General features: G+C 32.3%; 1 protein-coding gene across 1 annotated transcript in view; it reads left to right on the top strand.

The window, feature by feature from the left end:
* The first annotated feature begins 2,227 nt into the window (after positions 1–2,227).
* Positions 2,228–14,407, top strand: part of LOC106470040 (protein YIPF4-like) — a 22,769-nt gene continuing 10,589 nt past the window's right edge. The window contains 4 exon segments of the mRNA XM_013930564.2: positions 2,228–3,711; positions 3,843–3,962; positions 4,644–4,967; positions 5,897–6,062. Of these exon segments, the coding sequence (XP_013786018.1) occupies positions 4,715–4,967; positions 5,897–6,062 (419 nt within the window). The 5' untranslated portion in view covers positions 2,228–3,711; positions 3,843–3,962; positions 4,644–4,714.

Below are 14,407 nucleotides of genomic sequence, written 5' to 3'. Positions count from 1 at the left end.
CCCATTATATCAAAAATCCTCCATCCCCACCAGTGCTCTAAAATCATCTACTTTATTTCTTATACTTCTAGCATTACAAGAGTAACAATTAAGCCTACCCTTATAACTACTTCTGTACTCATTTCCTATGCTTACCTTTTCTCTGCCTCTTATTCTCTTTGCATTTAGTTTTTCCTGGCCTTCCCCATTGCCTAGTCCAAGTTTAAAACTTCCCTTACATCTGAGTTAATAGCCTTAGCAAACAAGCCAGCCCCTACCCTATTTAAATGTAAACCATTCATTCCAAAAAGCTCCCTTCCTCCACTGAACTGATCCCACAAGTCCAACCAGACAATCTGCTCATCCTTACTAACCTAACCCTAGCATTTAGCCCTAGTGACCTATTTATAACTTCATCCCCATAGTTAATTCTGGGCTGTATCCTTGACAAAATTAAGTTATGGCCTTTTTCTTTAAATGCCTTTATCAACCCCTTGTATTTATCAATTAGCTCCTCTGACCTACCTTTCCCTATTTCATTAGCCCCTACATGCACCACAAAAACTGTTAGCTCCCCTTTATTATATATCATGCTCTGTCAGTTATATCCTCCACCTGTGCCCCTGGGTAGCATAATCTGATTCTTTTCTCCCTATTTACCCTACAGACTATTTTATCCATTCCCAGACTTAGCACACACATTTTTCACACTTTGTTGCTCGCTAGACAACAACATTTGCCATCAACATAGCTGGATTGATGAAAGCTAAGAAATTTTAAAGCTGCATTTCTCAGCTGATCATTTATATGAAATTTGGTTTCCAATGTGGGAAAATATGGTTCACATCAAACTAATACCATCACAAACACAAAAGAAAAAGAGTAAAACAATATACACATGTGGATAACTTTAGAAAGAAAATATACATTAAAATAATTAAAATGTTTGGTATAAACTGGACAGCATTAGAAAGAAAAGACACATTAAAATAGTTAAAATTTTTGGTATAAACTGGACAGCTTTAGAAAGAAAAGATACATTAAAATAGTTAAAATGCTTGGTATCAACTGGATAGCTTTAGAAAGAAAATATACATTAAAATAATTAAAATGCTTGATAAAAACTGGACAGCTTTAGAAAGAAAATATACTGTTACTTCTCCATTTGTTAATTGATTTTCTGTAACTTCATTTCGACGAAACTTTAGCGACACAAGTCCTTACTTAATAAAACTGGTTTATTCTTTCTGAATATAACTTCACGATACACTTGATTTCAACATTCGCGCTAAAACAAACGCTATAACGAACGTTAACTTCAACAATACTTTCTCACTGCAGATCAATTACTCACTACCTACACACATTATTGTCCCGTCACGTTGTCACCCTCTTATATATACCAGACTACCCTATATCTAGTAATCTCCCGACAATTCCCGAAGGTTCGAGAGAACGAGTCACGTGACCTCGCTGACGCAACAAACTGGTAGCATGGGTTTAAGGAATTAAATATAAAAAGATTAGTGACAGAAAGCCATTCTTCCCAGTGAGGCTACCTCTCACCAATAAAAACATCAATACCAAATTAAATAAATTCTTCATCATCTGGTGCAAGTTTAAAGAATCCAAAGTATAAAGTGTGAAAAAAACCTGCACAAGTTATTTGACAAGATGATAACAAACCAAAATAAATGAATTGAAGTAAAAGCCTTTTTCAGTGGCTACTGAAGTTTAGAATTATCTCTCCATATATTTAAAGTTAAATTCATATTTTATTTATTTTAATTTTATCACTCAAACAGACCACTCTTATGAAGATTGTCCAAACCATTTTTAATCTTTAATGTCTGAGTCAATTGATATTGTGTTTTGTGTACACTTCAGAAAAAAAGTCCAAAACTTTAGGTTTCTTCTCATTGTTCATATTTTATTTTTGAGGGATAACATGAAGTTGTTTGGCCCACCTAGGCTATTCCAGCATTACCAGCCTACTTAAGTTTCATTTGTAGCTGTCCTCTCCAGTTTCCAACATGTTGATATTGAAAATGAGGCCTCACTAAATTGAAATTATAAAAGAGGTTATTTCTTTATTTAAATTTCATAGAGCATCACATCCAACCTTAAAGAATAATATTATAACGTACAACAGTGATATTAAAATGCCTTTTGTATTATTATTAAAATACTAAATTCATTTATTTTTTCAGATCTGCACTGACAAACACTATTGTTTGAGTATAGAATATATACATATATTAATATGTTTTTCATAAAAAATTAAAATCTGTCATTTCAGAAATATAGAACAACAAGTGAAAGTGTCAGTGCAGATAACCAATATAAATAAAAGAAAGGTAGAGCATGAAGTTTATGTTAGACCCACCAATAATTTTGGTGCTATATTTACATCTCTGAGCTAGGCTTAACAGTAACACTGGAATTAGCACCTTTCTAATTCAACACTTGAATTTGATGGGAAACATTACCTCTATGTCCATAAACTGTAACAAATAGGACAGCTACAATGGTCCAGGAGGCCCCTTGTTGTCCTTCAAATGTTATATGTTAAAAAGGTAGGAAGACTATCTATAGAGGGATTAGACAAGCCATACTTTAGATATGACAGTTCTTGCACAAGAATTTATTTTTTGACACTCCATAAAACTACTTAAAAAATAAGTGAATAACAGAAACACTATTTGGCCATTTGAAGTCATCCATTTACTACCCATCCCATTTCAAAGAAAAAGTGTAATAATTTCTTACAAGTAGTATAAGATTTGTTTTTTTAAGGAAAATTGCTTTACATGAAAGTTTTAAGCTTTTATGGTGGTTTACCCAATGATTTAGCTTGCTTTGTCTTGTTTTTGTTAAGTCATTTATGAGATACAAGTATGAATGTGAAAAGCAATATTGAGCTTGTTTTTGTGATAATAGTAGCAATCCTTAAAGTGAAAAAAGTGACCTATGTGAGTTGATTGGCCTTCTATTATCTTGAATGCTCTTATAATCATATATTATCTCAACCAAATTATTTTGCTCCTTCTTAACTCTGGTTTTCTTCTTAAACCAGTTGAAAATTCCTTCCAAATACTCGTATGTTAAATGATCTAACACATATCAATAATGAAATGTTCATTAAATCTGAGACTCTCTTTGTGAGTTTATCCAGTTAAAAGAATGCCCCTCAGCAGCACTGCTGCCTACGGTATTACTATTAGTAACATCAGCTAATTTGGACTTTATTAATAAACAATATTTTCCTATCATAATTAATCTGTTAACTTTTTTCAAGGATGTTACATGTTAACTGGATGATGGAAAGAGTGTGGACTTGGTGTACATAGATTTTTTTTAATATTTTAAAAAGTATCACACAAATGATTAACTAAGAATGGTTGGGAAAGACTAGTAAGTTGTACTAATAAAATAATTGTTACTAGTTTAGTGCCTCTGTGGTCAATGCTTGTACTTTTGCTATTTCTTATTTACATTAATAATATTGATAGGGACATTATAAGTAAAGTTTGTGGATGAAATTAAATTCTTGGATATTTCTAGCTGTATGGAGGATGTTGAAGTTTTACAGAATGACTTGAATCATTTGTTTAGTTGGACAAGTATTTTGCAGAGGACTTTTAATTATAGTAGTTTGGATTACATGTTTAATATAGATGGGAACCCTACTTAATAGCACAACTGAAGAAAAGGATTTTGGCATAGTGTTAGGTAAGTTACTCGAGCCATTGTGGCTGTGCTTTGTTGCATGTAGCAGAGCATATAGAATTTTATGATGTATTTATAACCATTATAATTACAAGTCAAAAGAGGTAATTATTTCTGTACACATCACAAACTAGGCCTCACATGGAGTACTGTGTATGGTTTTCATCTCTCTATTTAAGGAAGGATATTGACTTATTGGAAAAGGTTCTTAAGAGGGTTTACTAGGATGATTCTAAGGATGAAAGGATTATGAGGTAATTAACTATTTTCTCTTGAGGAAAAAAAGGTAAAGATGATCTTATTGAAGTTTACATTTTGAAGGATAATGGTCTCTGATTTATTTGTGATATACTTTGAAAACAATATGAAGAGAGGACACAAGGTTAATATTTGGAAAAGACAAGTTACGCTCCAGCTAAGATTGTTTTATTTTTCTAACAGGGTGATTGGCTTATGGAATGAGTTGCTATTGGCAGTATTGGAAATTGGCACTTTATATGAGTTTAAAAGGGGGGAATTGATAATTTCTTGAAAAACAAAAGGTAGATTAAAGATTATATATTTTCCAAAGGACTGAAAGGTTCTTTGTTGTCCTTAGGTTATGTCATTAATGTAAAAAGTTGAATAATAAAGGTCTAAAGACATCTTATTCTTATACTCAGTCATTCAGAAAATTATAGTTTGCTTCCAAAAAACAATTTATTATTCAGTATTAAATATTTCCACTTGTACATTGAAAGCGTAAATTATGAATAGCCTTTTGAAAGTTAAATAACATCCATTAAGGGTATCTCTAATCCAAAAAAGCAGAGCACTACCAAAAGTGTTAGTAAATCCTTTCTGAAGTAATGTAACATATTACTGATTAATTTCCATTGTGTGCTATTATAATATAGATACTGTATGTATATTATGTCAGAAGTTTAATTTTCCAGATGATGTCATTCTGAACAAGTGACAGAGTCAATAGCTAAATTCCAAGTTAGCAGGATTTGACGTGTTGAAAATGAGTAATAACACCCCAATGCTGCATGGCTTAAACCTTCATCATAGTTCGGAAAATGGACATAGTTCTGACTCTTCAAGTTCTCAGACCTCTTCAAGTTATGTTAAAATTGGAATGGAAGGCATGGAGGCTTATACCAGCAGTGAAGATGGTACAAGTGGTATGACAACTCCACAAAATACATTGGTGGAACTTACCCTCTCTAGAAATCTAGATGATTTCAACTTTGTTTCCCCAAATTCCAGCACAACAGGTATGTTACTTACTTATAATGACTAGGTATTAAATAGTTTTTTATTGCAGTATACTAAAGAATGAAGTAAGAGTCTGAGAAGCCATTCTTTCTTCACCTACCAGTATGTAAGAAACATTTAATGTACCTCTCACATTAATATACATACAACTACTCAACAAAATTTTAAATAACTCAAACTCAATATACACACCACTTCACCAAGCAACTATTTGACACTCTTAAAATTACCTGAAAAGTGATTATGTTAAAGAACAATTTTACATATGGGCTTCCATAGCTTTGACCTGTAATCTATTATATTCAAGTTTGTTTTTCTTTTCCTCACCCAGACATATCCAAAACTCTAAGCCTCTCCTCTTGTCTTAAATTTCTTAAGCCAGAAAACTATTAAGTTTTACAACTGAAAGATTAGTGGAATTTGCTAATCTATTAATCATAAGGTTCATTAATCAGTTACATTCAACTAATCAATTATTCTCACATAAAACTTGAATAATTATAATAATCTAAAATAGTAATAATTGTGAACACTAATTTTGATTAGTTATTATTTTCGCGAATTGTGACACTAATCAATTAAGCTGAAGAACTAGCTTGCTACGTGACGATAAAACATAAGGGATTTGAACTCTGTGAGATAATAATACAGTTGTTGAGATTATGGGTTGTGATAGATTTGTGCCAATGTCAAGATTATTAAATTTTATTGTACCCCGCAATGACTTGGAATAATAAACAATAGATTTTGAAACATTAACTAAATTTTTCAGGAATTTAAGAGAGAAACTGAACAAAATAATGCATGACTTGATTTTAAAATTACTGGAGTAGCACATTCTGCCTTGATTATACATTGAAACAAATTATATGATTTTCTCAAAAAGTATTTTTGTCATTCGTAATATGCATTTTGTATATTACCATAGATTTGATGAATATATCAGGTTCAATTGATAGCAGTGGTCTCAAAGGCTCAACTACAACACGTAAACGAACAAAAAATATGCCAGGAGCTTCATTTCTTGAGCAAAGAGGACTTAGCTGGTTGCTGGAAGAAGAAATTAGTGATAATGATGATGACAAGCCATTATTGTAAGTTTCTTACTGTATCATGATAATATTTATTGAGATTGTTAGCTAAATCTCTCTTCTACCAAATAGATTTTCAGTTTTCAAATAATTCTGGTATTAAATCATCTATTTTGTATTTCATTGTTTTAATTTTAATATTAAATTTACACTTTTAATTGTCAGTAGGGTGAATATGAGATTACCTTTATATATATATATATGTGTGTGTGTGTGTGTGTGTGTGTGTGAAGCTAGGCTGTATTTTAGTCTCTTATGCTAGTATAGAAAAAAATTATATCACCAGAAATATCTTTACTTACATCACATTTTAATTATTTTAATGCATTTTTTTCTAAAGTTGTCCAGTTTATACCAAACATTTTAACTATTTTAATGTATCTTTTCTTTCTAAAGCTGTCCAGTTTATACCAAGCATTTTAATTATTTTAATGAATCTTTTCTTTCTAAAGCTGTCCAGTTTATACCAAGCATTTTAACTATTTTAATGTATATTTTCTTTCTGAAATTGTCCTGTTTATACCAAGCATTTTAACTATTTTAATGTATATTTTCTTTTTAAAGCTGTCCAGTTTATACCAAGCATTTTAATAAATTTAATGTATCTTTTCTTTCTAAAGCTGTCCAGTTTATACCAAGCATTTTAACTATTTTAATGTATATTTTCTTTCTAAAGCTGTCCAGTTTATACCAAGCATTTTAACTATTTTAATGTATATTTTCTTTCTAAAGTTGTCCAGTTTTTATCAAGCATTTTAATTATTTTAATGTTTTTTCTTTCTAAAGCTGTCCAGTTTATACCAAGCATTTTAACTATTTTAATGTAGCATTAAGTGCATAGCTTGCTCTGATTGGAAGTTCATGTTTATTTTAAGTCTTAGTTTGCTTTATGCATTTTCTAAATTGATTTGTCCTTCAAGGTTGAACATTAAAAGTTTAATGACACAACTTAAAATTTTAACCAATCAGTAAGTATTGACACTTTTAAAGCCATAATTTTTTTAGTTCTGCCTGAATTATTTTCATAATTTCCTAATAATTGTCACCATACCTTATAAAACTTCAATTTTCTTAATTTTTGTAATAATAACATGGTTTGGATTAGCTTTCAGCCCAAGAGACATAAATGTTATCAGATGCTGTCACCCTCTGATGTATAAATCGGGCTTTTTGGTTGGATTAAACTAAAAATCAACCTGGTAAATCAGTATAACTAATTAAATGTACTTTTCTTATGTTTTTACTTATAAAGATTAGAATGCATTTTTCCATCAATTGAGTACCCTTGCTGTTAATGATATTTTTGGCCATAATCCCAAAGATATCTTGTGAGGTTCAGCTGGCTTAGTAGATCTAGGTTCATTCTTAATTCATATATTAAGCTAACAATACAAAACAATTTCTATAATAAAAGTATAATAATGAAAAAATAAAGTCAAAAAGTAATGACATTCAATACATCAAATAGTATAACCAACATTACTAGTGAAATTAACAATATACAAATAATACAGTATACCTTGCTTATATAGTATACCTTCATGGAAAAGAATACTGAAAAGTCTACTTTGAAAATGGATAACATCTAAAGGGCAAGTCAAAGAGAATGTCACCATTCTGAGCATTCTTTGAGAAATATTAGGATTAACCTGAATCATGTAAATGTTAATTCCTTGGTGGTAAAAAGACTAAGAGATTAAAATAGATAAAGCATCACAACCACATATCTTCCCAAGGATTTAAACATGGTCAACAATCAGATATGTGCATCTCTCTCTCGTTTATTTTTGATAGGGCAATAGACAATGTGTAGGTACTTAAGAATCAGAGATATTAATGTTAATCCTACTTTTAAAGGAGTATGATAATTACTGCTCTGGAAATTATACACAAGTCAGTCTTATTTCTTTAGGGAAAAATTCTGAGTCTTTTATAAAAAAAAAACTTGCAAAATGAACTAGTAAAAAATGATATCCTATATAATAAAATCAACATAGATTCATTAAAGTGAAATCTTCCCTTACTAATCTGTTAACTTTTTTTGAGGATGTTACTTGTTAGCTGGATCATGAAAAGGGTGTGGCCTTGGTGAACTTAGATTTTCAAAATGCTTCAGATAATGTGCCACAAGGAAGAACAGCAAGAAAAATTACATCACTGGGTTAGAGGAAGGTCTAATAACTTGGCTAGATGGTAGGATAGTTGATGAAAGAAATTTAAAAAAATGAATGGTGTCCAATCAAACTTGACCTTTATTATTAGTGGAGTACCTCATGGAACAGTGTTAAGACATTTTTATTTACATTTGTGATATTAATATGGACATAATTAGTAACGTTTGTAAATGTCACTAAGTTCTTTGGTATCTCTAATTCTATTTTTCTAACAATGATTGGCTTATGGAATTATTTGCCACAGCAGTTCAAAGTACCAGAGTTAATTACTTCCCCAAAAATAAAGGGTGGGTTTAAGTTTTTATTTTTCTCTGGGGGTGAGTATAGTGTGCAGGGGCAGTCCCCAAGATTTGGTCCCTTGGTGTCGGTATATTAAGAGTAACTGGTTCACTGAATAGATTTTTGCACTGTCTCTAATACTCATTACAAAATGTTATACATTAGCAATACTAACTAACTAATAGTAATAATAATATCAACTTCATCCATACTTTCATTGTGTTTGGTAAGTCAAATAAGCCTACGTTTATTTCATAAAATTAATACACACACACACACACATATATATATATATATATATACATACTTGGAATTTAAACATTTAAGCCTGTTATACTATTACCACGCAAAGAACAAACAAAGAAAAAATTGTTAATATTACTTGCATCAACGATGTAATTTTTTACAAACGAAAACCAAAGTTATTCTGCCACTAGTATTGCTATAAATTTAGACGTACAAGATAAGCCTAACATTACATTAGGTCCAAGTTGTTGAGATCGGACTCGGCGGAGACGTTTCATGAAATATCCGAAATACCCTTTTTGGCTTTATATTAACGTGACGGGAATAATGTGTGTGTAGGTAATGAGTAATTGAAATGCAGTCAGAGAGTGTGTAATTGAACTCGAGCACGTGAGACGTTCGTTGAGAATTATAGCGCGACTGTTGAAATTAAGTGTATCGAAGAAGTTGTATTCGGAAAGAATAAACCAGTTTTATTTAAGAAATGACTTGTGTCGCTAAAGTTTCGTCGGAATGAAGTTACGGAAAGTTAATTAACAAACGGAGACGTAACAGTATAATGCCTCCTGGACACAGTGCTCTGAAGTAAGTCCATTCTAAGGATGCAGATGTCAGAATCAAGGCCAGTGATGATTACTTTCTTCTGTGAGTGGTGCTTTCTAGATATGGTCAGAGATTCAACTCTCCATTCACTTATAATTTATCTCCATTAATCAGAGTGAAGTTTGTATCGAATGGCCAGAGCTGTTGTTTTGTTCAGAGTGCATGATATACTGTGAGCCATTCCTGTATCAATCAAGAACTCTATTGCTCGCCCTTTTATCAGGCACATACCAAGACCTATCCAGCTCTGAGAGAGCTGGGCTGATCACCAAACCCTTTAGTGCAAGTTGTCCATTGCACTTATTCACGTTAGTGGCCAAGTCCAAGTTCGGCTCCACAGTTTCCCAGTGCTGCTGCAGTTCACCACTTGGCTCTCCTGCTCCTGTTGAGCTATTGGCCTAAACTGATAGCTTTTTCTATATTGGTGCTATATTACCCATAATCTCGAGATACCACCTGACCTACCGTTGCTGTCTACCTTCTTTCACAACGTGCCAAATATGACCTGTACAGAACAGGTGTGACCTCAATAGAAAGACAAAGAAAGAAAGTCAGCAAAATCGAAATAAACTACTTTCTTGACCGCACGTTATGTGAAAACTGCATATACTAAATATGCCCGATAGATTTAGAGAATACTATATCATAGGAGGCGTAACCTGGGGGCATTGATGGCAATTGTCCCCAACTTTGACCCGGTAGCGAACTGACCCTTTGAATGGGGAATAGAGATTTATGTACAACTATCATAGAAAGTTGCTATTTCAGTTTTGAATTCAATGGTCACGGTTAACATAGCAAATAAGATACCCCCCCCACCACACACACACATACCCAAATTCATATATGTCCCACTGCCTACATATACTAATATAAAAAGGTAGAACATACATTGTATGTTTATATACCATAGGTAGATAGATTAGTATCAAGCTAGACAATAGGTTAGCAGCGATCTGTCCACCGCATGGAATCGAACATCGATTTTACTGATCCACAGGTTGACTCACTTTGAGTGTGACATATGTATGTATCAATAATTATAATTTTTTGTATCACACTGTGTTTGCACTTCGTTTATGAGTTCATATGGTATGCTTTATTTATTTTATTTTTTTACTTTTTTACGCTAAACAGATACAATAAGATTGTATTTACTAAAATTACGAAATTTAATCTGGTCCCGTAAGTGGTAATTGTATTTCGCGATAATAAAAAAATCATTTGCTAAACTAAGATCAAAGCCTGAATAGAATTAGTAGCTCCTTGTACTCTTTAAGGCTGAATCTAACTTTTAATCTGTAAGTTTGTTCGCCCTCTGCTTTCTAGAACTATCCTGTACCTTGGCGAATGCCCTAGCATTTACTAGATAGGGTAGTCTGGTATATATATAAGAGGGTGACAACGTGACGGAATAATAGTGTGTGTAGACAGTGAGTAATTGATCTGCAGTCAGAGAGTATTATTGAGCACGTTCGTTGTTATAGCGTTTGTTTTAGCACGATTGTTGAAATTAAGTGTATCGTAAAGTTATATTCGGAAAGAATAAACCAGTTTTATTAAGTAAGGACTTGTGTCGCTAAAGATTCGTCGGAACGAAGTTGCGGAAAATCAATTAACAAACGGAGATGTAACAACTAGATATAGGTAGTCTGGTATATAAAAGAGGGTGACGAGAATAGTCACGTGATCTCGCTGACGCAACAATATACAAAAGTTCTATGAAAGCTAATCCAGTATTTTATAAATTGAGACATTTACATAAGTAGTAGTGTATCTTGAAGTTTTGTAAATAAATGTTTCAGTGAGTGTGACATCAGTCTTATTTAGAGTTTGTGATTTTATTTACATACACTGTTGACAGCATATCTATACAGAGACTTGTATTAGATTGATAAACAAATTTTAAGAGACATTAATAATCAGTTCGTGCAGCCTAAGTCAATAGAAAGTATACAAGAATTTTACGCTAACTGAAATGTTCATGTCCCGTCAATTATTGAGAAAAATAATATCGTGAATACACATTTAATGTTTTGTATCACTATGTAAAGTGAGAGTGCCCGTAAACTATGTTTATTGACTTTTAAATTCAGTGGCATACAAAAGCTGATCATATTTAAGTAAGTTAAAGTATGGTGAACATTAAATTTATTACCTGCTATTTTTGAATTTGTGTGTAAAATATATGATTATGTAGGTTTTGAACAATTTATTTTGAATATTATGTATGAGATTTATATCTTAATAATAAATGTATAATCATAAATAACGACTTTTTCTATGTACTATAAATGACTCGTTCAACTTTTTGTTTTTGTAAAAGTTTTTCATGCCATACTGAACTTTGAATCCTATCAGCCCCCCTCTCTTCTTAAAAAATAGTCGACATACCATCAACTTTAAGGGAATAAGGGTGAAGTGTCCACACCATTTGGTAATTGCATGTGTTGACTTTTCTATCATTTGCATTTAATGTTAATGACCTCAGTAACAAGCGGAAAGTTTGTTTGTAATTAAGCACAAAGCTACACAATGGGCTATCTATGCTCTGTGATATGTAATACAATCAAAATACAAATGAAAACCATTAAGATAAGTTGAGACAAGTTGAAATATGTATGCAATCCTTCAGAAGTATAATAATAGTGTCCACACACAATACCCCTAGTAAGGCCATTTGCGTATAGAACCTTAGTAACACTATCCACCTATACAAACACTATCTTTAGTAACGTAATCCACCTATAGAACCTTAGTAACACCATCCGCCTATATAATCTTGGCAACATTATTCGCTTATAGAATCTTAGTAACATTGTCCGTCTATAAAACCTTAGTAATGCTGTCTGCCTATAGTGATACCATCTGTCTACAGAACCTTGGTAACATCATCCGCCTGTAGTAACAGATCCTCTGATATTGAACTATCATGTGACCACTCCCCTAAAACAGCAGCACCCTTTTGTGTCATTTTGTGGAACTATTACGTAATCGTCTCTGGTGCGAGGCGCTATGATGTCATCATCTAGCCTGCCCCATTGCCTGAGGCAGCTAATCAATGCGCAGTGTCTGAACAATCCTGATAACTATTTATGTCTTTGAAGAAAGCTTCATGTAGACATTTTATTATATAGAGGGATCAGTTTGTCACAGAAAGAAATATTAACATTACATTCACACATAAGGACTATACAAACTGTTAATCGCGCTTTATAAGAATGACTTGTATATGCTAATCCAATGGCCTGTAGCCGTGAACACAACCCGTGGCGCCAAGAGCGACATATCTAGTATCTATATATTTGGTTCACAATGATTTTTCAGATCATTCGACAGTGTTATGCTGCCACAGATAGACTTATGACTTATTTATTCAGTTAGCTTGTTAAATGGTGTAGAGCCAGAAAACACATATCAAAAGAGAACTTCAATGTTCTCCATGGACCAAGCTAGTTCAGACCAATGCTTCATCTGAATTTAAAGGCGATGATTACGAAAGAAAATCCTCCAAATCCCAAAAAACTTATTGCGATGAAGCTAAGCGTATTTCTTGACACGATTAATTGTTAACAGGTATAAAGCAAGAATTTGAAGTTTATTAAGACTCTGAAGCCGAACTTATGTAAACTTTCATCTCCATCTTGAAATTAGTGAATGTTTTCTTAACCATGGGCAATAGACTAAACACGACTAACGATAGAAGCAGTAGGTTCAAAGGGTCAAAATAACTAACAATTTGCCATATGAATTACAAGTAGAACAAAATTAGGTTGTATATATTTTTAATTACTGATTTATATTTCCTTAACCAAAAGTACTTAGAAGTTTGCATTTTAATCAAACCAGTCCAGTGATGACGTAAGTTGGTTTAAGCATTAAGTGCATTTAAACAATAAATCATGAGATATCTTCAAGACTGTGACAATTCCAGTTATTAATAGATGTTTTTTTAAAAAAGACCATTAAAGAAACTAGAATCACTATTAAAGTAAATGACTGATTATTATGCCAAAGTTCCAACCTTGTGTGAACGTGGGCTAAACAGTCAGGTCAGAGACCGCCTAGGAACCAAGTATAGCTGTTCCTAACTCGGAACTATTTACCAAAGGAAATACAGCCGGCCAGGAAGGATTTATTTGGCTTTTAGAACTATGTATTGGAATTGGCTATCACTATTATAACATATCCAGGCTGAAAGAGCGGAGTGTGTTCAGCAGAATTGCGGCACGAACCAAGAACCTTCTTAAGATCTGTATTCAGACAAGTTAACCACTAGACCACATCCAGCCGTTATTAAAACAAAGATTTGATTTTAAAAGTATTACATTGTAAAATATTTTAAATATGTTAATATATGCAAACATCTGGAATGATCTCATTACAAAATGCTCAAACTTAGTGTAAACTATGAAATGTACTTTATAATTTGGATGGGTTTTGTAATTTACGCCAAGTACTACTAAGAATTATGTAGACAGGACAATGAGAGACTATTTAGTAAGGATAAAGTGAAACGTTAGAAAGGTTCGTTCATTGTGCAATTCGTATTTTTTAACTGAAAAAGGTGTTTGCAAAAGCAACAATTTCTGGAACAAAAGCTAACGCGTTCATTTCATACAAACTAGATGCATTATTAACAGCGAAAAAGTTTCCCGGTGGGACAACGGTAAAATTACAGACCTACAACGCTAAATTCCGGGATTCGATTCCCCGCGGACGACACAGGAGATAAGCCTAATTCTACTCTATTACAAACATTCAACATTCAAGATTGAAAAAAATCTGGTATAAAACAAATAACAAGTTTTAACAGGTTATCAATAAGGTACAGACATTAAATAATTATTCAACTGTAGAATACAACGTTTTCGTTCAAGTGAAGGGATGAAATATCTCATAACAAATATTTAAGTATTAAGTTGATTGGGAGAGATCTAATTTAAGAATTTTTTTGAGATACTTATTTTTACTTAGAAAACGATGTGTTCTATATATATATATATATATATATATATATATATATGTATATAGTTATATATATAT

This window comes from Limulus polyphemus, unplaced genomic scaffold, assembly GCF_000517525.1.
Source record: "Limulus polyphemus unplaced genomic scaffold, Limulus_polyphemus-2.1.2 Scaffold3786, whole genome shotgun sequence".
In the NCBI taxonomy this organism is placed as follows: Eukaryota; Metazoa; Arthropoda; class Merostomata; order Xiphosura; family Limulidae; genus Limulus; species Limulus polyphemus.
This window is presented reverse-complemented; position numbering and strand designations above follow the sequence as displayed.